General features: G+C 36.3%; 1 protein-coding gene across 2 annotated transcripts in view; it reads left to right on the forward strand.

Moving 5' to 3' along the window:
* ENTHD1 (ENTH domain containing 1) overlaps nucleotides 1-23,039 on the forward strand; it is a 152,084-nt gene that overhangs the window by 40,645 nt on the left and 88,400 nt on the right. For both annotated transcript variants that reach the window (XM_033233888.1, XM_033233889.1), the window contains exon 4: nucleotides 13,772-13,890. In XM_033233888.1, coding sequence (XP_033089779.1) covers nucleotides 13,772-13,890 — 119 coding nt within the window. The remainder of the gene's footprint in view (nucleotides 1-13,771; nucleotides 13,891-23,039) is intronic.

Genomic DNA, 23,039 nt, shown 5'->3' on the forward strand with positions numbered 1-23,039 from the left:
CCGCCTCTGCGTCCCATATGTTTTGGTCTTTATTTAGAAGTTTGGTGACATTTTTGTGACTAGAAATATCCTATAGGAACTTAGTTCTTGTTTATATTAATTAGCCTATGGTAAAATTGGCTTCATTATACATTGTTTCCCTTAAAGTAGCAATTTCCAAGAGACTGTGGACATCATTAAATGAGGACTTGCTGTACTGCAAAGTAGTTGTCATGCTTTTATTAAAAAAAAAACAGCAATGTTGATGTTGTTACGTCCTACAAAGAGCTTTGTACTAACAGAATTGATGTGGAGTCATGCTTGGTTGCCTTGCCACATGTAGATGAGATGGCAGGGCTTATCATACAAACTGTGGTTGTAACGAAAACATTTGCATTGATAAATGTCAAACAGCTGATCTTTTGATCTTTTAAATTTAAAAATAAATATATAAAAATAATGTATATCTCTACCACCCTAAGCTGTTAACATCTTAGAATACAGTCATGTGTCATATAATGATGTTTCAGTCAACGGTGGACTGCGTGTATGATGCTGGTCCCATAAGATTATAATATATTTTTACTGTACCTTTTCTATGTTTAGATATGTTTAGGTACACAAATTCTTCCATTGTGTTACAATTGCCATCGTGTTACAATTGCCTGCCACATTCAGTACAGTAATATGCTATACAAGTTCATTGCTTAGGAGCAATAGGGTATACCGTATAGCCCAGGTGTGTAGTAAGCTCTACCATCTCGATGTGTGTAAGCACACTCTATGATGTTTATACAACAATGAAACTGCCTAGCAGTGCATTTCTCAGAAAGCATCCCTGTTGTTAAGCTATGCGTAACTGTTTCTTTTTATTTTTGTTTCAGAAAAACATTATACTCTTGTAAAACAATATAGGCTTGTTATACAATTACTCAGAAATAGCCATCATTAATATCAGATGATTGTAATTCTAGGCATCGTTTTTGTGCGACAGGGTCTCACTCTGTTGTCCAGGCTGGAGTACAGTGGCGCCATCACAGTTCACTGCCACCTTGGTCTCCCTAGGCTCAGGTGATCCTCCCACCTCAGCCTCCCAAGTAGCTGGGACTGCAGGCATCCGCCACCACACTAGCTAATTTTGGGTTTTGGGTTTTGTTTTTTTTTTTTTTGGTAGAAACAAAGTTTCACCATGTTGCCCAGGAAGGTCTCAAGCTCCTTGGCTCAAGCGATCTGGTCACCTCAGCCTCCCAAAGTGCTAGGATGACAGGTGTGAGCCATCATGCCTGGCCAGCATTTACAAAAAATCTATACATACATATAGAGAGATGGATAGCTAGAGATAAATTATTTTTATAAAAATGGAATTATATGCTGTTTTTTAGTAAAAAAATATTAAAGGGAGATCGAGACCATCCTGGCTAACACAGTGAAACCCTGTCTCTACTAAAAATACAAAAAATTAGCTGGGCGTGGTGGTGGGCACCTGTAGTCCCAGCTACTCGGGAGGCTGAGGCAGGAGAATGGTGTGAACCTGGGAGGCGGAGCTTGCAGTGAGCCGAGATTGTGCCACTGTACTGCAGCCTGGACGACAGAGCGAGACTCCATCTCAAAAAAAAAAAGAAAAAAAAAATATTAAAAGTCTCCTTCTGGCAATGAGAGTAGGAACTCCATTTACTGCACAATAACCAAAGACTGGAAGTGACACACTATTTGAGACACTACTGGCCTCATAAGAAGTATGGGAAGTCTCTAAGATTCTCTTTTTGAAAAATGTAAAACAAAATAAGAACAGCACATGTGAGCTGGTCAGTGACTTGGCATTCTGCCTGTGGGAAGCTGCAGGTAACTGTAAGCGTTGAGTTGCTTAAGAGCAGTTATTAGTAGATCAGAGAATGAGTTTGGGGCCTGTCTTGAGCATTGGGAAGGAAAGCCCTGGATTACTATGCTGAACCCAGACCCTCAAGGGGACTGAATTGAGAAAGTGTACTCAGTTCATAAGTTAGGTCCAATAGGATTTTCACCAGTTTAAGACAAGCAACGAGCTCACAATCCAATATCACCAAACCAGGAGAAGGTAAGCAGCAAAGAACATACTTAATCCCCCAAAGACTGTAGATATTGGAAAGGTCAGATACAGAACAGCTGTGTATTTACATAAATAAAGGATATAATCACATGCATCACCAATTATCAAGGGATTATTAGGACGGAGTGGATGAATTCGAAAAAAGGGAACTTGCAGAAATGGGAAATACTACTGAACTAAAAAAATGTATTTAGTGAGCTAGAAGATATGCCCAAAGAAAATGGAAAATATGAAAGTAATATTAATTAAGCCATATGGAGGATACTGCTACAAAGGAACGACAATTAATTACTGTACTAGAAAACTTCTCATCTTCTACAGTAGAAGCCTGATGACAGTGACATAGTATCTTAGAAATGCTGTAGGAAAATAACAGCCTATAATTGTGTACCAGCGAAACTATCATTTAAGGGTGAGGGTGAAATAGTTATTTATAGATGAATAAAAAAACAAAGAGAGTTTACAGCCATGAGACCTGCATTAAGGGTATACTTCAAAAAGAGGAAAATTATTCCAGAAAGATAGTTGAAAATTCAAGAGACAATAATGAATGGTAAACACACACACATAAATATATATGTATCATAAACATTTTCTGTATAAATCTAATTTTTGAGTTAAGAAAAAGACAATTAGAATAGTGGGTAGCCATGGTATGTAAGTGGGAATGGGCAGGTTCAGAGTTGTGTTCTAAAGGTCCTTGTGTTTTTAAGAGAAGGTAATTAATATTCTTTGACTGTAAACTTTTAAAGGTAAACGTGCATGATAAACTTTCAAGAATAAACTTTAAAAGAAGAGAAATAGAGTGCATAAATTCCAGACAAGTGGCAAGAAGAAGTAGAATGAGAAAAAAATAAAATTTTATAAAGGGCAAAAAGCATAAAATGGAACAAATAGAAATTTGCAAAAGTAAAATAAATAATAGAAATAAGCCCAAATAGATTAATAATGGCAGTAAATAGTAGTAGATTAAACTCATCTATTAAAAGGTAGAGACTATCAGATTGGGGAAAAAGAAATCCAGATATATGCTGCAAGCATAAATTCACATAAAGATTGAAAGCAACGTATGGAAAAAGGTAAGTCAGGCATATATAAGCTAAAATAAGGCTGGTATAGCTACTTAATAACAGGCAAAGGAGACTTTAAAGCCAAGAGCATTAAGGATAATAATAAGATGCTTAATTCCCCAGGAAGATGTAACAGTTCTAAATGTGAATATACCCAGTAAAATAACTTCAAAGTATATAAAGCAAAAATTGGTAGAAATACAGGAAGAAATTGAGACATCTACCATTATAGTAGATAACTTCTTAACATCTTTATTGATAGGTGAAGGACATAAGACTTTTTAAAATATGGATTTTATAATTGATTATATGTGTTATAAAGGAAACACATATAATAGTATTTTGGTAACAAACGTGTCCTATATGAAAAATCTGTTTCATATAAGACATGTTTTCTTACCAAAATACTATTAAATTTGAAGTTAAGAAAAAATATAAATAAAAAATTTCCCTACATTTGAATGTGGCATTATTTCTTTTAGAATAAGTTGGAAGAAAAGGATTTCAGTACTCCTTGCTAGGTCAGCTTTGTAGTGGAGGTCCTAGCCATCACAGTAAAACAAGCAAGAGAAATTAAAAATGTAAGTATCAGAATGGAAGACATGAGCATCATTGGTAAATGATAGGATTTTCATATAGAAAACTTCAGAAGATCTACAGACATATTTAAAATAATGAGTCTTAGAAAGATGGCTGGCTATAACATCAAAACATAAAATCAAGTTCTATTCTATATATCAGCAACAAATATTAAACATAATTTTTAAGATACCATTTATAATAGCTAAAAATCTTGATGTAGGAATAAGTCTTAACAAAAGAAGTACAAAATCTGTACACTGTAGGTTATAATGCTTAATTGAAATACATTAAAGACCTATATAAATGGAAAGATATTCCATTTTTATTAAAATAATAATGCAAACATGTCAGTTCTCTCCAAATTGTCTAGATTTAGTGGAGGGTTTCTCAGCCTTGATACTATTGGTATTTTGAAACAGATCATTCTTTGTTGTGGGGGCTGTGCATTGCAGGATAGTTAGCATCATCCCTGGCCTGTATCCACTGGATGCTATTAGCAAACATCCCTTCCTGTTGTATTGAATCAAAAGTCTGCAGACATTGCCAAATGTCCCCTGGGGGCCAAATTGTTCCCAGTAGAGAACTGCTGATTCAATGCAGTTACAATCAAAATCCAAAAAGGATTTTGAGAGTTGAATTTGATGTACTGATTCCAAAATTTACCTGGAAGAATAAAAAGTTCCAGAGTATTCAAAACATTCCTAAAATAGAGTAAGGTGGAGGGCTTGCCTTTCTAAATAACAAGACTAAAATTTTACTGATCATGACAGTGTGGTATGGATGCAGGATAGGTGTGTGGACCAATGGAACAAACCATAACCCTAAAAAACAGGCCTGGGCCACTACGGAATCAGTAAATGACAGAAGTGGCATTTTTGAATAGTGGAGAAAAAATGAACTACTCAATAAATAATACTGGGATAATTTTTTATCCATATTGTAAAAATGAAATGAGGTCTCTACCTGGATGAATTAAGGATTTACAGGTAAAAAGGCAAAACTTTGAAATGTTTAGAAGAAAACTTAGAATATATTTTTACATTGAAATAGGGAAGTATTTCATAAACAGAAAAAGTGCACATTATTTTTTGAAAGTGTTTATGAATTTGACATTTGTGGTAGGCAGAGTTCTGAGGAGAAGCCCCATGACCCTTGCCTGTATACAGTCCTCTTCCCTTTGAGCATGGGTGGAACCTGTGAATATGATGAATCACCACCCTCATGATTGTTATATTCTATGGCAAAAAAAGGTATTATGCTGGTAGGCCCTATCTAATCAGATGAGTCCTTTAGAAGCAGAGAGTTGGCCGGGCGTGGTGGCTCACATCTGTAATCCCAGCACTTTGGGGGGCCAAGGTGGGCAGATCATGAGGTCAGGAGGTGAAGACCATCTTGGCCTACATGGTGAAACACCGTCTCTACTAAAAATACAAAAATTAGCTGGGCGTGGTGGTGCACACCTGTAGTCCCAGCTACTGAAGAGGCTGAGGCAGGAGACTCACTTGAACCCAGGAGGCGGAGGTTGCAGTGAGCCAAGATTGTGCCACTGTACTCCAGCCTAGTGACAGAGACTCTGTATCAAAAAATAATAATAATTAATTAATTAAAATAAAATCAGAGAGTTTTCTCTAGCTGGTGGCCAAAGAGAGACTCAGAAAGATTCCAAGTGTGAGAAGGATTTGAAGCACTATTGTTGGCTTGAAGATGGAGTTATAAGGAATGCAAGTGACCTCGAAGGTGAGAGTGGCCCCTGGTTGCCAGCTAGCAAGGAAATGGGGACTTTAGTCCCACAGTTGCAAGGAGCGGAATTCTGCCAACAGCTGGATTGAGCTTGGAAGTGGATTCTTCCCCAGGGTTTCCAGATGACAATCCAGCTTGGCCAACACCTTGACTCTTGACTTTGGCTTTGTGAAACCCAGAAACAGAGAACCCAGTTAACCTGCCTGCACTTCTGACTACAGAACTCTGAGGTAATAAATGGTGGTTGTTTTAGGCCACTAAGTTTGTGGTAATTTGTTATAGCATCATTAGAACAAATGATCTTATAGCATCATTAGAAAACTAATAAAACTATATTATCTTTTATTTTCTGTGCTTTTGGGGTCATATACAAAAATTCTTTGCCCAGACCAATATCAACAAGTTTTTCCCCATTGGGTGTGGTACCTCATGCCTTTACAGGTGGCTCATGCCTCTCAGCACTTTGGGAGATCAAGGCGGAAGAATTTCTTGAGCCCAGGAGTTTGAGACCAGCCTGAGCAACACAGCGAGACCCTGTTTCTTAAGAAAAAAAAAAATTAGCTGGGCATGGTGGCATGTGCCTGCAGTCCCAGCTATTCAGGAGGCAGAAATGGGAAGATTGCTTGAGCCCGAGAGGTAGAGGCTGCAGTGAGCTGTGATCACACCACTGCCCTCCAATCTGGGTGACATACCAAGACCCTGTCTCAAAAAGAAACTTTTCCCTATGTTTTCTTCTAGTAGTTTTACAGATTCAGGTCTGGCATTTTAAGTCTTTTATCCATTTTAAGTTGATTTTTATATGTGTGGTGGATATCCAGTGTTCCCAGCACCACTTATCAAAGAAACTGTCCTTTCCCCATTGTGTGTTCTTGGTACCTTTGTTGATCAGTTGGCCATAAATGCATGGATTTATTTCTGGGCTCTCTGTTCTGTTCCACTGGAACAGAATGTATGTCTGGTTTTGTGTCAGAACCACCCTATTTTGATTACTATAGTTTTGTAGTAGATTTTGAGGGAAAAAAACACCATGTAAAAGTGAAAAAAAAAAAAGCCACAAAATGGGAAAATTTTCCAACACATATAACTGACAAAGGATTAGTATCCAGAATATATAAAAAATTCCTGCCAATCAGTGAGAAAGGAGTAGCTCAACAGAAAAAGAGGAAGCAAATATGAAAATCATTTCTAGAAAAACAGGAAACATGTAAGGCCAAGAAACATTTTTTTAAATGCTTAACTTTGTATTATGTAGTGACAGGAAACAATTATGAATTTTATGAAAGATATAATTTACAATAACTTAAAAAATGAATGCCACATTGTGAGGAATTTTCCTTCTGTTTCTTGAGCTACATTTTCTTCTGCATTTGGGATCTTTCTTTTATGCATGCCATCTTCCTTTCTTCTCTTTCATGCTTCTCCTTCCCTCCTTCTCTGCTCATTTTTCTACTGGAGTGTTTTGTTTAGTTGCCAGGCCATGTCTTCACATCTTGCTGATGCTTAGGCAGCTCTCACTAGGCACTGTCTCTTGAAGATGGTAGAGTATAATGGTTAAGGGCTCAGGTCCTGGAGCCACACTGTCTGCATTTGAATCCTGACTGCTTGTATGGCCTTGGACTGGCTACTTAAGCCCTTGTGCTGTAGTTTCACCTTCTGTAAAATGGGGTTGACACAGGCCCTGTGATGGAGTTGTTGTAAGAAGTAAATGGGCTAATACAGAGTCAGCACAATAAACTTTGGCTGTTGTTTGTTCAGAAATACTTAGTGATTTCTTGACTCTTCCTATCATATCTGAGATCAGTTTGTTTTCTCCACCAGACTGCAGTCTATGGGCTATTATTTTATCCATTTTTCTGTAGCAGATCTCAGCTGAGGCCATGTATGGTCTTCTTTAGAATACCTGAACTCTGCTCTATTTTTGAGTCTCTTATACAAGGTCCTGATCGTTCTACCTAGTTGAGGTATGTATCCTATTCCTGTGGGGGAGAGATACCTTCAAGCTTTAGATCATTCACCCAATTCAGTGTCAAACTGTGGCTTTCATGTCCATTGAAGTGTAAGCATCTTTATTTACTCTGTTACACCCATTTTTTTCTCTAGCTGTTTTCACGTCTCCTCAGTTATAAGTGGGAAGAAAACATTCTCCATTCAGCTCCCTTTTTTCCAGACATGTGGATATTGATGAAAACTCTAAGGTTGTTGTCATCTTACCAGTATTGCTTCTGGGGGAGAAGGGATGTCCTAGATCTTGTTTCTTTTCTTGGCCACCAGTTATTTTTATTCTTTTTCTTTTAAAAGTTTTAGTTATATCTGTTTCTATGTTAGATTGCTACTGACTTTTAAAAAACTCGTTGAGTATTGGGTGATGGGAATTCTGTGCTGCAGTTTCACTTTGCTGTCTTAACCCAGGAGTCAGCCACTGAATATGAAAACTTGCTTTTGTAGTGACTGTTTATTTTTCCTCGTCCCTGGAGCTGAGCATCTAACTTGGTTTATGAAGTTTCCTGTTTCTCATTATTCTTAAGTGAGAACTACTGGCAGTGTCTCAAATTTTATACGCTATTGTTAGCAAAATATTGAAATAAAATTGTCTCAACTCCATTTTTAAGATCTCCAGCAGTAAAAGTTGGTTTTCACTTTTCTTATCTACCTATTTCAAATTTAATTTTAAAAATCTACTTAAACATTTGTTTTCTTATTCTTCTCTTTTCACCTTAAAAAATACCTTTCCCCTAGTAATCTCAAAATTCATCTACCAAGAAAGAAGTACAGTAATTGTGCATCTTTAATCTCAAAATTTATCTACCAAGAAAGATGCACGGTAATTTTACACTCCATCTCCTGTGTTTTGAAGCATTTCTCAGGTAAATAGAAGCAGAGCAATAAAGCAGCAACATAGAGGTTGTGTCTGTAGTGGATACTGTGGTGTGTCTCTCAGATCCTTGCTTCAAGATCAAGGCACTCTTGAGCTGCGGGAGGGGTGTTGGCTGTGGGCTCTCAACTGAATCCTCCTCTGGGAATTCCCAACAGCTGCAGAGAGCCTCTTCGTTCAAGATCATGCCCCCTAGCTACGTCAAGGCAGGACAACTGTGAAGAGCCATTCCAGCCTCAAAGCTCCTATAAGGATCAGCTGAGTCCTTTATTGCAGCTGTGCTACAGTTATTGCAACTGCGCTTGCTTGACCCGAGCCTGCCTGCCTGACTCCCTCCTCACTGATTGTTTCTAAGAGCGCTCCCTAATGGCTCTCCCACATACAAATCCGAGTCTGAGAGTCTGTTTCCTAGGGAACCCAACCTACAATGGCTTTTCCTCTAGATTTAAAATATAGGACAGTAATAATATGTGTACATAAATAGATAATGAGAATAGAGAATAAAGCAAATGGGGCAAAATGTTAACAACTGGTGAATCTGGATGAAGACCATATGGGCATTCTTTGTATTATTCTTGTTACTTTTCTGTAAGCTTAAAATTATTACAAAATGAAAGTTAAAAAAAAAATGACAAATACCAACTAATTTAAGACGCTTAAGTTTAACTATGTGCCAAAACAACGAAATTGGAGTCAAGGTTCCAAATTCACAATTCTGTAAAAGTTAGATATAAACTTAAGCACCATGAGACTTGACTTTTAGATCTTACAAGTTCTTCCTTAGCCCACTGAATATATTCTATGATGCAATATATTTGTTACTAAAAATTAATTTTTTAAGCAAATTACTTAATTTACTTACATTACACCTAAAAAGACATGGTTATTAGATGCTAAATAATAAATGGAACAATTTGGAAATCCGTTCAACTTATGGAGCATTGCATTTCCAAAATGTGCTGGCACATTGCTAATGCCTGATAATTTGAACGTCAGTTTGGTATCTCATCTGAGAAATATCACAGGGTTCACAAGTTCTGCTTTGTGGTATTATCTGAGTGGTGCAGGCTCAGTGGGATGCACAGCTTCTTTCTAGATAGTTTCCACAAAGTACTTACAACCTTGGTATCGAAGCACTCATCTTTGAATGACTCAGTGGCTTCATTTCCTGCAGCATCATTACTTTTTCCTCTGAGGTTTCTCATTCACATACTAGTCTTCGTTGGCTTGTGACTTCACAGTGTCGATTGATAAGTAGCTTACAAGACTAAAGGGATCTCATTTCCACTAAGGAACTATAAGGAACTAAATGTATGTTCTGTCCTACTTGCTTGTGAAAATCCAGAAATAAATGTTGTATAATTACCAAATCTAATTAAGCATACCTCACTTCCAGTGTTAGGCTATGTGATACTGAAAGAAAAGTTTAATGAGTTTCCATAGACCCACTATATTCTAATTGCTTTCTTTCTTGCCTCATAAGATAAGATAGGTTTACAACATTTAGGCTATTCTAGGCCAAAATGCATCTCCAACATGCAAGATATTTTTTCTTTCACAATTCTTGCTATTCTTCAGTTTCTCTTACAATTTACTTCAAAATTGACCTTCTGAAATTTTTACTAATCTACTTCTGTGATGTCTAAAACATAAGACCATATGATTTCAAAGATAATTTAGTTGCTGAATGCCGAGGGAGTGATAATGTAGTTGACTAAATCCAGTGAAAGTAGATAGATGATCTAAGCCCCAGGTCACTACTCTTTGCCAATATTAGTTACAAAATCTTGAAGCCCCAAATAAGCTCATTTTAATTATTCACTTTTATGTGAAGTTAAAACAAAATGAAAAGTTACAACCATAAATGAAAAATTCTTATTTCTTCAGTATCTCTGGCATCTACCATACTTTATCCCTTTGCCCACATAGTTCCTTCTGCTCAGCGTAATTTCTTTTTGCCTCTATACTTTTTGGAATCCTAGCCATCCTTCAAAGCCTTGTTCAAATTTTACTTCCCCCCTTTGTGGCTGTTTCTGATTACTCTGGTGCACATTGCTGTTTTCCTCCTTAGAGTATCTGTTCCTAAAATTAATTAATTCAAGAATGTTTAGCATATAATTGTGTTCTGTTTCCTGTAAGTCTGTATGTTAGACTTATATACCTAGTCAGCTATAAACTTCTAGAAGGTAAAGAATGTGCCTTGTATTACTGCTTTTCAGTATTTTTTTTTTTTGCATAACCCCTAAAATGATTTTGAAACGCTATGTACCTCCTCACACATTTTTAAGTTGATATATGAAGTTTTATAAGTATAAATAACTGCAAAGGATATAATTCTGGCACATTGTAAATACTGACATTAAGGACAAAAGAAAAGAAAAAACAAGCAAACTGTTAAGTTACATTCATCTTTCAAATGTATCTGAAGGAATCTAAATACCATTGTGATTGATACCTGTAGCCATTCATTTGAAAAAAAAATACATGAAGTCCTTAACTGTTAGAAATTTTACATTATTCCCTTTTCTCTTTGAAGTCATATGTTTATTCCACATTTCTTGCAGAATTTTATCCTAATATAAAATATTTTTATGCTTGGAAATCTTCTCTACATCAAATAGATATAAAATTGAAATTATTTTTCTAAATTTTCGCTGACCAAAGGTTTTAACAGTTTTCTAGATTGACTTATTACAATTATTGTTAGTATGCAGTCAATCAAAACCACATAAATGTATTATAAATTTGTATATTTGTTAAATATAATTTTATTAGAAATACATGCTTTTGTGAGATACTTGGAACTGCTCGTTTACCCACATAGGAATATGACTGATTGCTAGCTACAAGCAGGGCTCAGCAAAAATCCTGCCTCTGTTTTACTTATATTTGTATAAATATAAATGCTGAGAAAACCTGTTCACCTAAATCGTAGATGGGACAAGAAGGTGCTTTATTATAATAGTGTCAATCAATTCTATGAATTCCTTCCAAGTAATATGCTGAAAATTATATAGTGATTTATTATAAAAATATATTTTTATCTCGTTGACTGTTAACTCGATGAAGTCTTTCTTTAGTGTTGCTGAAAGCAAAGAATTAGAAACATCCTACTTAGAAAAAGATTTGTTAAACAGTCATAAGGAGTAATTTACTTTCTCAGTTTCTGGGAATAATACCACAAAAATTCATACTAAAATTTATCAAATAACTATTAATTAAACCTGTTATACTTTAACCGAATATACTCAGAAAGTGAGAAAAATTAACATATTAATTGCAATATACCTGTCAATACAATTTTTTGAGAAAATGATTTTATTGCATTATATACTCTAAATATACTTTCATCGACTTTACAGAACCTCAGATTTGATTCATTCCATTTTTGGAAAATATTTACCATATAATGTAGTTGGCAAAGCCAGCTCTCATTGTTAAGACAACTAGCCAAATCAGATTTAAAGTTTCTTTCAGAAAATGTTTTACTGTATTAAAAGAAATGTATAAATAGATGTTTTCCTGGTTGTCTTCACACTCCTAAATCCTTTCCTAAGATGGATGGCAAAGGCACACAGCCTCATCAGGAGTTTGTTGCATTGGTGACATATGGCACCCCTGCCTCTCATGCTTGCCTGGCTTTGCTCTCAGGGGAGCCTTCCTTAGGAATAATGCATTATTTGATAATAGGTGAGAAATGAAAAACACAAGGACATTAAACAAAACTTGTCATCTGCCCTGCTGCCTCGTACTGTACCATATCAGAATATCAAACATGCTGGTGTGGACCAAAATACCTTGTTACTTATGCCATGCTTTCCCATTAAAAGAAATGTGTGGACAGGACAGACCATTAGTTTTTTTCTGCTTTGATTAAAGGAGGCTGCCTCTTTGTTAGTATTTTTAACTATTGTTTGATGCCTTAGAAGTTTTAATGCTTGGGAAGATGTATCATAATAAGATGGGTGAGGATATGCCTTTCTTTTGTAAAGTGGGAGAAAATTGATTATTGGAGGGAAAGGGGAAAGAACTAGCCCAATAGCTCTGCCTAGTTGCATTCTCAGGCAGATCAGTTTTTGGAAAGAACATAGGTGGAAGCTGTGGATCTGGAAATTGCTTCCTTTAAAACTATCCATGCCCACCTAGCCCTTGGGAAATCTTTACATATCCCCAGCAGTGTGTATATACCAATTTGAAAGTAGTTTTCTTATACTTCTTATTGTGCCCAATGATATGCTGAGATACAGTTGGTAGTAATACTTTCAGATTAGACTTTTTAGAGTTGGTACTAATATATAGTAGTTAACACAGGAAGGGAAAGATTAGGACTGTAAAAATATTGTTTAGCAAAAAGATATAAACAGAAATATCAGTTTATTTTCACTGGTTGTAATAGTACATTCTCAAATTGCTATGAAGGACTACCTGAAACTGGGTAATTGATAAAGAAAAGAAGTTTAATTGGTTTATGGTTCTGCAGGCTGTACAGGAAGCATGGCTGGGGAAGCCTCAGGAAACTTAAAATCATGGTGGAAGGCAAAGGGGAAGCAAGAATGTCCTACATGGTTGGAGCAGGAGGAAGAGAGCGAAGCGGGAGGTGCTATGCACTTTTAAACAACCAGCTCTCATGAGAACTCACTATCACAAGAACAAGGGGGAAATCTGCCCCATGATCCAGTCACCTCTCACCAAGCCCCTCCTCCAACATTGGGGATTACCATTTGACATGAGACTTGGGTGGGGACACAAATCCAAACCATATCACAGGTATATTCTTTTATGTTCAAATCAAAATTTGAAAATTGTGTTGAGTTCTCTTATCTAATAATCTATACATTTCTGATTAGTTTCTCTTAGAACACATCAAATTCACACTGCAGTAATAAAGTTCTTTAAAATATTAAAATCATTATAGTTCTCATTCCTGCTTTGCTAAAATTTTATTTGAATACTTTTCACTTTTTCAGATTCTATTTTCTATACTATATTACACCTTATTTTTTTAGAAAAGATGACTAAGTAATGTTATAACAGAGTTGTTGATGTAGGAAAGGGCTAGAATTTAAATTATGTTTCTAAATTTTCTGACCAAAGATTTTAATATTTATTCTAGATTGACTTATTATAATTATTATTAGTATGCAGTCAATCAAAACCACATAAGTGTGTTATAAATTTGTATGGATATTTGTCAAATATAAAGAAAATAATTTTACTTTCTTAAGAATTTAAGTTGTATTTTTAAAATCAGTCTGAACTTCTCACTTACTACAAAGAGGCATACTAAAGTGATTAACACTCATAGGTTACCATTGGCAGATGGTTTATATTTAGCAGGAAAAAAAGGTATCTTCAGAAGTGATTAACTTACAAATTGTGAACTAATGTAAAAACATAACTGTGTTTTGCCAAAGTAAAATCTTAGCTTCATATTGTTGACAGAAAATGTGTGCAAGGCAGAATTGAAACAAGAGCATTGCCAAGATCTTCATTTGCTTACAGAAACTATGTTGTCCCAGGAAACACTTCCACTCAAGATTCATGGTTGGAAATCAACAGAGGTAAGTCTATAGTTTCCTATAGCTGCTGTAAGAAATCCCTGCAAATTTTGTGCCTTAAAACAAACAAATGTATTATCTTCTGTAGGTTAGAAGCCTGACCCAGAGCTCAGTGGGATAAAATCAAGGTGTCTGTAGGGCTGTGTTCTTTCTGGAGGCCCTAGTGGACGATTTGTTTTTATGTTTTGGGTTTTTTCTTTAATTTGTCTTTTGCAGCCTCATGTGTTCCAAGAGAAATTGTGCTTATCTTTTAACTTCGCTTTTGGTGGCTTTTGTTATTCAGGGCTTTAAATATTAATAAGGTCAAATTATCAAAGTTTTCTTTTATGTTCTGTGCTTTTAAAAAAATCTTGAGAAATTCTTCCTTACCCTAATATAATAAAATCTCTTATTTTTTCTTCTAAGTGTTGAGGTTCTTATGTCCTCTAGAATTTTTCTGTATAGTAGAATATAGAGTCCTTCTTTGCACCCTTGTGGATAGGCAATATTTAATTTATTGAACAGTCTTTTTCTACCCATTAAAAAGAATTCTTACTGTGAAATAATTGCATACTCACAGGAAGCTGCAAAAATAGTACAGAGTCCCATATGCCCTTCTCTCAGCTCGCGCTACTGTTGGCATATTGTATGGTTGCAGTGCAACATCAAAACCAGGAAATGGATATTGGTATATTAGTACCAACTGGACTACAGACCTTACTCAGTGTTCAACCCTTCAATTCACTGTTCAGATTTTTAAACTTGCATTTGTGTTTTTGTGTGTGTGGTTCTATGTAATTTTACCCCATGTATAGATACATGTAAACAGAACCACAATGAAGATAAAGAACTGTTCCATCATCACAAAAGAAGTGCTGCATGCTACGCACCCCACTCCCAACCCATCCTTTGGCAATAACTAATATTTTCTCCATCTCTGCAGTGTTTGTCATGTCTAGAACGTTGTATAAATGGAACGAGACAGTATGCAGCCTTTTGAGATGGAATTTTTTCACTCATTGTAATGCTCCTGGGGGCCAACAGGTTGTCGCATGAATCAGTAACGCATCCCTTTTTGTTGCTGAGTACGTTCCAGTGTCAGGATATACCAGATTTTGTTCAACCATTCATTCATTGAAGAATATTCGGATGTTTCCTTTTTTAGCTATAATGAATAAAGTTGCTGTGAATATTTGTGTACATATTTTTGTGTGAAGTTTTCATATCTCGGGGATAAATGTCAGAGAATTGTAGGGTTGTATGGTAAGTGCGTGCCAAGTTTTGTAAAAAACAGTCAAACTATTTTCCAGAGTGGCTATACCATTTTATATTCCCATGAGCAATGTATAAGAGATCCAGTAACTCTGCATCCTAACCAACTTTTGGTATTACTGCTATTTTAATTTTAACTCTTCTAATAGGTCTGTAATGATATCTCATTATGATTTTAATTTGCATTTTCCGAATGGCTAATGATGTTGAATATCTTTTCATGTGCTTATTTGTGGCATTATAACTTATCTTTGACTTTATTCAGATGTTCACATCTTTTATCCATTTTCTAATTGAATTGGTTTTCTTTTTACCATTGAGTTTTGAGTTCTTTATATATTCTGGATATAAGTTCTTTGTCAGATATGTGATCTGCATATATTTTCTCTCTGTGGCTTGTGTTTTCTTTGTAACAATATCTTTCACAGAGCAAAATTTTAAAATTTCAATGAAGTCAAATTTATCAGTTTTTGTTTCTTTTTTTTAATCATGCTTTTGGTGTCATATCTAAGAACTCTGCCTAAACAAAGTCACATAGGTTTTCTCCTAAAAGGGTCATGTTTTACATTTAGGTCTGTGATCTATTTTGAATTAATTTTTGTGTAAGGCATGAAGTATATCGATCAAGGGCTTTTATTTATTTATTTATTTTTTTGCCTAAGTATATCCAGTTGTTTCAACATTATTTGTTGAAAAGACTGAAATTTTACTACAGTATGCTTAAGTGTGGTTTTCTTTTCTTTCCTCTTTCTCACCCATGGGACTTTTCAGTTGGAGGATTTTTCATCTCTATTTAGTCCTGTGAAAGTTTTCTCGGTTTTTCTTCAAACATTTTCTATGTTGATTTTCACTTTTTTAAATATCTTTCTTGGACTCTTATTATCTGGATATTAGTAATTCTCTTTCTATCTTTATATCTCTTCACTTTTCTTTATAGTTTCTATTCGTTTTCTCATTTTTCTGTGAGTTCCTCAATTTGATCTTCCAGCTTAGTAATTTATTCTCAGCTGTATCCATTCAGTTTTAAATCTCATCTATATTCTCTATTTCAACTCTTCTATTTTTATATGTAATATTCAGTATTTCTGTTTCTTCTTTATATGATGTCTTTCTGTTTCATATTACTCATATCCTTTTGTGTTTATCTTGGTATGTTTAGTAAACTTATTTTAAATTCTTGGTCTATGTTTTCTAATATCTGGGCTTCCTGTGATTCAGTTTTTTTATTTTTCTTTTGAAATAGCTATGCTCCTCCAGTGACTGGTTATCTTTAGATGTAATGGCTGCTTCGTTTTAGGATTGCTAAAGGCTAGAGCTTAGTTTATCTGCTCCCTATCAGCTTAAGTGGGCGGTGAGGGAAATGAACTCCAGAGTGAAGAGCATTTCTTCCCATTTGCTGATCTGAGCTGATCTGACCTGACCTGATCATTCCTCATCCTAAGGATCAACGCCTCAAGTTAGGTCTTAATTCTTAATACCCCAAGAGGAAGTAGTCTTTAGGGGTGATACTTCTTAAATTACAAACCACATGCCCACCTGGGGGACAGGAAGAGGAAGGGTGAAGAAGCATCTTCCCAAGCCTATCCCAGTCCCCACCAAATTTTCTCAGCTCCTTGCCCACTCAGCTTCTGCACAGACTGGAAGGTACTCCTGAGTACAGCTGCCTGAGTCACAGTAGCTGTGGAGGCCGGTTCCAGGGCAGTGAATGGAGTGTCATTACGATACTTTCTTCCTATGTTATCTTGTCACTGCAGACTCCCTTCCTTCCATCCCAGGATAAAGCCAGCACCAACACCCCTACTCACTCTCACACAAATGTACCAGTTCAAAAGAGCTCTGTGTCTCACCAGGGGCTTTCAGTTTCTTCTCATTTTGATGTCGTTCCTTTATAGTACCTCCTGAGTTGATCTTGAGAGAGGGAGCCACCAGAACCAGAAACAGGACTTGCTGTTCTTTCTGCAGTGTTCTGCGACCTTCTCAGACTTAATATCTACTTAACTCCTGTTTGCTTTTTCACATGACAACTCACATCTTCAATCTTAGCATACAGCTCTTCAAACATTACTTTTCCTCTATTTCTTTGAAAACTTTTTCTGCTTAATTTCCATTAAATATACATTGGATTACTCTGTCATTTTTAATGTCTTTCAACTGCTTTTTAAAACATTTTTTGTCTCATATCTCCATACTGCATTGTAGTTAATTAGATCATCTTTCAATTCATTTATTCTCCTTTCATAGGTGCCCACTTAGAATTTTTCTGTCCAGTGAGGTATTTATTTATTTATTTATTTATTTTAGAGACAGGATCTTACCCTGTTGCCCATGCTGGAATGCAGTAGAATGATCATAGCTCACTGTAACCTCAAATTCCTGGGTGCAAGTGATCTTCCCACCTCAGCCTCCCAAGTAGCTGGGAGTGCGTCACTATGCCTGGCTAATTTTTTAAATATTTTGTAGAGACGAGGTCTTACTATATTGCTCAGACTAGTCTCGAACTCCTGGCCCAAGCAATCTCCCGCCTTGGCCTCCCAAAGCAATGGGATTACAGGCATGAGCCACCACACTCTGCTGGGTTTTTATTTCAGTAACTCTATTTTTTATTTAGAGAACCTCTCATTGCTTCTTAATTATATCCATTTGTACTTATTTCATATCTGCCTGTTTTTATTTCTTATTTATTCTGTAAATTAAATGTTGTCTTTTTCATTATCTTTTAAGACTACGTGTACTCAGTTTTAAATACTTTCTATTTATTTTGTTTGTTTGGTTGGTTGGTTTTTTGAGATGGAATTTTGCTCTTGTCACCCAGGCTAGAGGGCAGTGGCATGATCTCAGCTCTCTGCAACCTCCGCCTCCTGGGTTCAAGCAATTCTCCTGCCTCAGCCTCCCAGTAGCTGGGTGTACAGATGCCCACCACCACATCTGGCTATTTTTTTATATTTTTAGTAGAGTCAGGGTTTCAGCATGTTGGTCAGGCTGGTCTTGAACTCCTGACCTCAGGTTATCTGCCCGCCTCGGCCTCCCAAAGTGTTGGGATTACAGGCATGAGCCACTGTACCTGCCCCTTGTATTTCTTTATTATATTGACTTTTTCAAGAGTGAATTTGGTTTTCTTTCTGTGTTTTAGACTATTGGATTATAAGCTCATCTTGAGTAGCTCAAGTTTTTGTTTTTGTTTCTTTATCTTTCCCTCTGTGTCCTTTCTCCTTCCTGCTTAACAGTCTTTCATTTGCCTCCTCCTGATACCCAGAACTACTCATCCCCATTCAGGACTTACTGGCAGCTTGGGATTGCTTTCTTTTGCTGGTATCAGAGATATTGCAGATCTCGTCCCTAGACCAAAGGATGCTGTATTTTAATTTCTAGAGAGGTTTGCGTCCTCTCTCCTATCCGAGTCTAGTACTTTTAGCAGCCACAACCCCAGGCTATGACTGATGACAGGTTATTTCAGCTTCCTTTGTAAGTGGGGATCCTAATACCTGAGCATAATCTCAAGCAGGGAGTCCACATTCAGCACTCCTGTCCTGAATCAACACTGTAGCCTTCAAGAGTTGAGCTCCTGATTTTCTCTGACATTTTCTGTACCCAGAGCCCCAAAGGTCCACAGCTTCAACCTCTCCTTACCATTATTTGTTTCTGTTCCATGAAGATGTTAATCTTGGTTTTGAGCATGACTATATCTTTTTAATTTTCACATTTGCATTTTCTCTCTCATTGCTCTATATTTGGAGAAGGGAGGTATCCCCAAAGTATGAACATACATACTAGAAACGCGTTTCACTCATGACTGTGAAATTATCTCATTAATTCGTTTTTCTGTTTGTTGTCTGTTTCTCCCAGTAGAAGAAAATCTTCTTGAGTAGAGACATTTTTAGTCTTTATTCATTGCTGAATCTTCAGTTGACAAATTTTTGTTACTGAAGAAATGAATGAATAATAGACAGCAAATGAACGTTAGCTTCTCTTTTTTTCCTGTGAAAGACGCTGCTTTAGTCTTGTGCTCAGAGTGCTTTGTTTAGTGTTCCCTGCCACAATTCCTATGAGGAAGGTTGGAATTATTATTTTCTGTTTTACTTTCTGTTCCTGATGCCTTTCCCCAACCCAGTTAGGTATTGGATCCAATTGTTTTTCTAATAGCTTAGAAAGCTACATGAAATTAAAATTTCGCTGTTCTTTAATTTCGTAATAGCTCACCGACTGAAAATACATAGATTATTTTAGGGGCTGGGCACAGTGGCTCACACCTGTAATTCCAGCATTTTGGGAGGCCAAGGTGGACAGATCACTTGAGATCAGGAGTTCAAGACCAGCCTGGCCAACATGGTGAAACCCCATCTCTACTAACAATATGAAAATTACCTGGTATGGTGGTATCTGCCTGTAATCCCAGCTACTTGGGAGGCTGAGGCAGGAGAATCGCTTGAACCTGGGAGGCAGAGGTTGCAGTGAGCTGCGATTACACCACTGCACTCCAGCCTGGGTGACAGAGTGAGTGAGACTCTGTCTCAGGTGTATATGTGTGTGTGTGTGTGTGTGTGTGTGTGTGTGTGTGTATACACATAGATTATTTTAAAAGATAAGACAATGGGACATAGTGGTGTCTGTAGTTCCAGCTACTTGGGAGCCTAAGGCAGGAGGATCACTTGAGCCCAAGGAGTTTGCAACTGGAGATAGTATGCTATGATTACACCTGTGAATAGCCACTGCATTCCAACCTAGGCAACACAGTAAGACCCCATTCGTAAAATAAATAAATAAATAAAATTTAAAGATAAGACATTAAGTCAAAATGATTTACTTATTTATTTATTTATTTATTGAGACGGAGTCTCTCTATGTTGCCCAGGCTGGAGTGCACTGGCACGATCTTGGCTCACTACAGCCTCTGCCTCCCAAGTTCAAGTGATTCTCCTGCCTCAGCCTCCCAAGTAGCTGGTACTATAGGTGCCTGCCACCAGGTCCAGCTAATTTTTGTATTTTTAGTAGAGACAGGGTTTTACCAGGTGGGCCAGGCTGGTCTTGACTCCTGACCTCAGGCAAACCACCTGCCTCGGCCTCCCAAAGTGCTGAGATTTCAGGAGTGAGCTACCGTGCCCAGCCAAAATGATTTTAAAATTTGAGGTCAGTCTATTTTCTGCTGATGGCTTTTGAGGTAGAAAACAGACTTGAATAATCCTATGTGCTTTGGAACCAAAGACATAAAATGTCACCTATTTTTTTTTTTTGTATCAGTCTTTAAATCCTGATTACTGTTTTTTTTCTTGCTTCAGAGAAACTCAGTGTTACTGATCTACATCACTCTACATCTTATTTCAGTGAGAAAAAATGGTGCATTTCTCTCAAAAGAAGTTTAGAAGCTGGATTTTCCTTTTTCAGAACATCACTGTATTATAACAATATCCCATTATCCTCTTGACAAGCATCTTTTCTTATTACTATTAGGAGCATTTGTTACATTCCAGTATGTCCTCTTCAGTAGTCTGCTCTTGTTGCAGAAGAAAAAACCTAGTAAGTCGAACAGTAAACCTAATTGTTGTTGTCAAATGTACTACATCTACAGAATGAGAAATAAATGATTGCTTAGGCAGAATGAGGGGCCCTTAAAATATCTCTTAAAAATTTAAATAGAAACCTCTTTAACTATTCTCTTTTTATAAATAAAAGAAAATTTATCTTAAATGCAGTAAACAAAATTCATAATAGAGCTTTTAAAAGCAGAACAGTGCTTGCCTAAATGTTACTTTCAAAACTAAGGAAAGACTTTAAATTTATGACAGACATGGATCTGTTTTCTCTATATATACTGCCCAGAATTTTTATTATTGGATTTGCTAATGAATAAGGCTATTTGCAGCTTTTCATCACCTCAAAAGACCTTATTCTTTTCCTGTTTGAGGAGATTCAACAATGAGGTTGTGATTTTTTTGGTCGCAGTTGTTTCCATAGAAACAGATAGAGATGCTATGAATTGGTTCACACAAAATTAAAGCTGACCAAAACCTTCAGTCTAGTTGTGATTTACTAAATTGATAGTGATACACGATAAATGGTTGTTTCCTACTGCCTTCATTTGTTATTTTGCCAAATGAAGAGTATACATTTTTATCTTTTGGTTTATTGGGATGCCATTTATTATAATTCCTAAAATTTGATTTCACCAAAGTTGTTAGAGAAATGGAAATTATACTTATTCTAATTATGTTAATTCATTTTTCTTGCAACTTTTTTGCTACATCGTTTTATGCTTAAAAGTTTTTTTTTATTTTCATGCTTGTACTCTTGCTACTTCTTTTTAAATTAGAAAGTACTTATTGAAAAATGTTCAGACAACATCAAAGGGTAAAGAGTGCAGAGCAGAGTGACTCCTTACTCCTCCATGCTTCTCAAGTTCCTTTCCCCAGAGGCAACTCCAGCAGTTTCTAGTGATTTTTGGGGGAAATTTTTGTGTCCACACATTTCTTTTACCTAACTGGTCTCATTCAATATGTATTGCTCTGCAGCATGCTTTGAACTAAACAATATATCATGGACATCTTTCTGTATAATAAATGTAATCATTCAATGTATATTTCAAAATATGCTTTTTTAGTAAACTAAATCTTACAGACTTTTTAAATATCAGTACATATTGCTGTGCTGTATTCTTTATATATATATATATACACACATACATATACACACACACACACACACACATATATATATATAATCTTAGCCATTTCCTATTGGTAATCACTTGGATTTTTCATGTTTTTGCCTGTTAAAGCATAGTTGCAATAATAACCCTTGTACATTTATTTTTTTGATGCTGTCTCAGAAGGGGAATTGCCAAAAGTTTATACTTATTTTTAATTTTGAAAAGTGCTGCCAAATTGTCCTCCTAAAAGTTGTACCCGTTTATACTGGTACACAGTACTGGTATACAGTTTATACAGTCTATCATCTTGATTCCCCTCATCTTTGCAAACACCGTTATCAAAAGTTTTCATTTTTGTCAATCTGAGAGGAAGGAAATTTTTATTTTAATTTTTTATTGTAACTTTTTATGTGTTTATTGGGCATTTTTGTTTCTTTTTACTGTTAACTCTGTTCATGTCCTTTGCTTATTTTCCTGTTTGGTTTCTCATCTTTGTCTTTACCAATTCCTAAGAGCAATTTGTGTATTAGAGAATTAGCCCACTTCCTGGTTCTTTATCTATTTTCCATTTGATTTAAAATTTTTATTTATGACTTTTTTTGCTTTATAGAAATCTTTATAAAATGTTTATAAGATCTTTATTAAATATTTTAAAAATCTTTACAAAATGTTACCCTGGGCTAAGCATACTGGTTCATGCCTATAATCCCAGTACTTTGGAAGGCCAAGACAGGAAGATTGCTTGAAGCCCTACAAAAAAAAAAAAATCAGTTGGGCATGGTGGCATGTGCCTATAGCCCCAGCCGCCAGGGAGGCTGAATTGGGAGGACAGCTTGAGCCGAGATTACACCACTGCATTCCAGTCTGGGCAACAGAGCAAGACTCTCCCTCAAAATTTAAAAAAAAGTCACTCTGGTCTTTTCTTTTGTTTTTTTAACAGATTGTTTTTTAGAGCCATATTAGGTTCCCAGCAAAATGGAGTGGAAGGTACAGAGATTTCTCCTTACGTCCTCTACCCCTCCTACAAGTACACCCTTCCCACCCCTATCAACATCCTATACCAGAGTGTCAAAATTTTTTTTTTTTTTTTTTTTTTTGAGACGGAGTCTCGCTCTGTCGCCCAAGCTGGAGTGCAGTGGCCGGATCTCAGCTCACTGCAAGCTCCGCCTCCCGGGTTCACGCCATTCTCCTGCCTCAGCCTCCGGAGTAGCTGGGACTACAGGCGCCCGCCACCTCGCCCGGCTAGTTTTTTGTACTTTTT

Source organism: Trachypithecus francoisi, unplaced genomic scaffold, assembly GCF_009764315.1.
Source record: "Trachypithecus francoisi isolate TF-2019V2 unplaced genomic scaffold, Tfra_2.0 Lachesis_group14, whole genome shotgun sequence".
Taxonomy (NCBI): Eukaryota; Metazoa; Chordata; class Mammalia; order Primates; family Cercopithecidae; genus Trachypithecus; species Trachypithecus francoisi.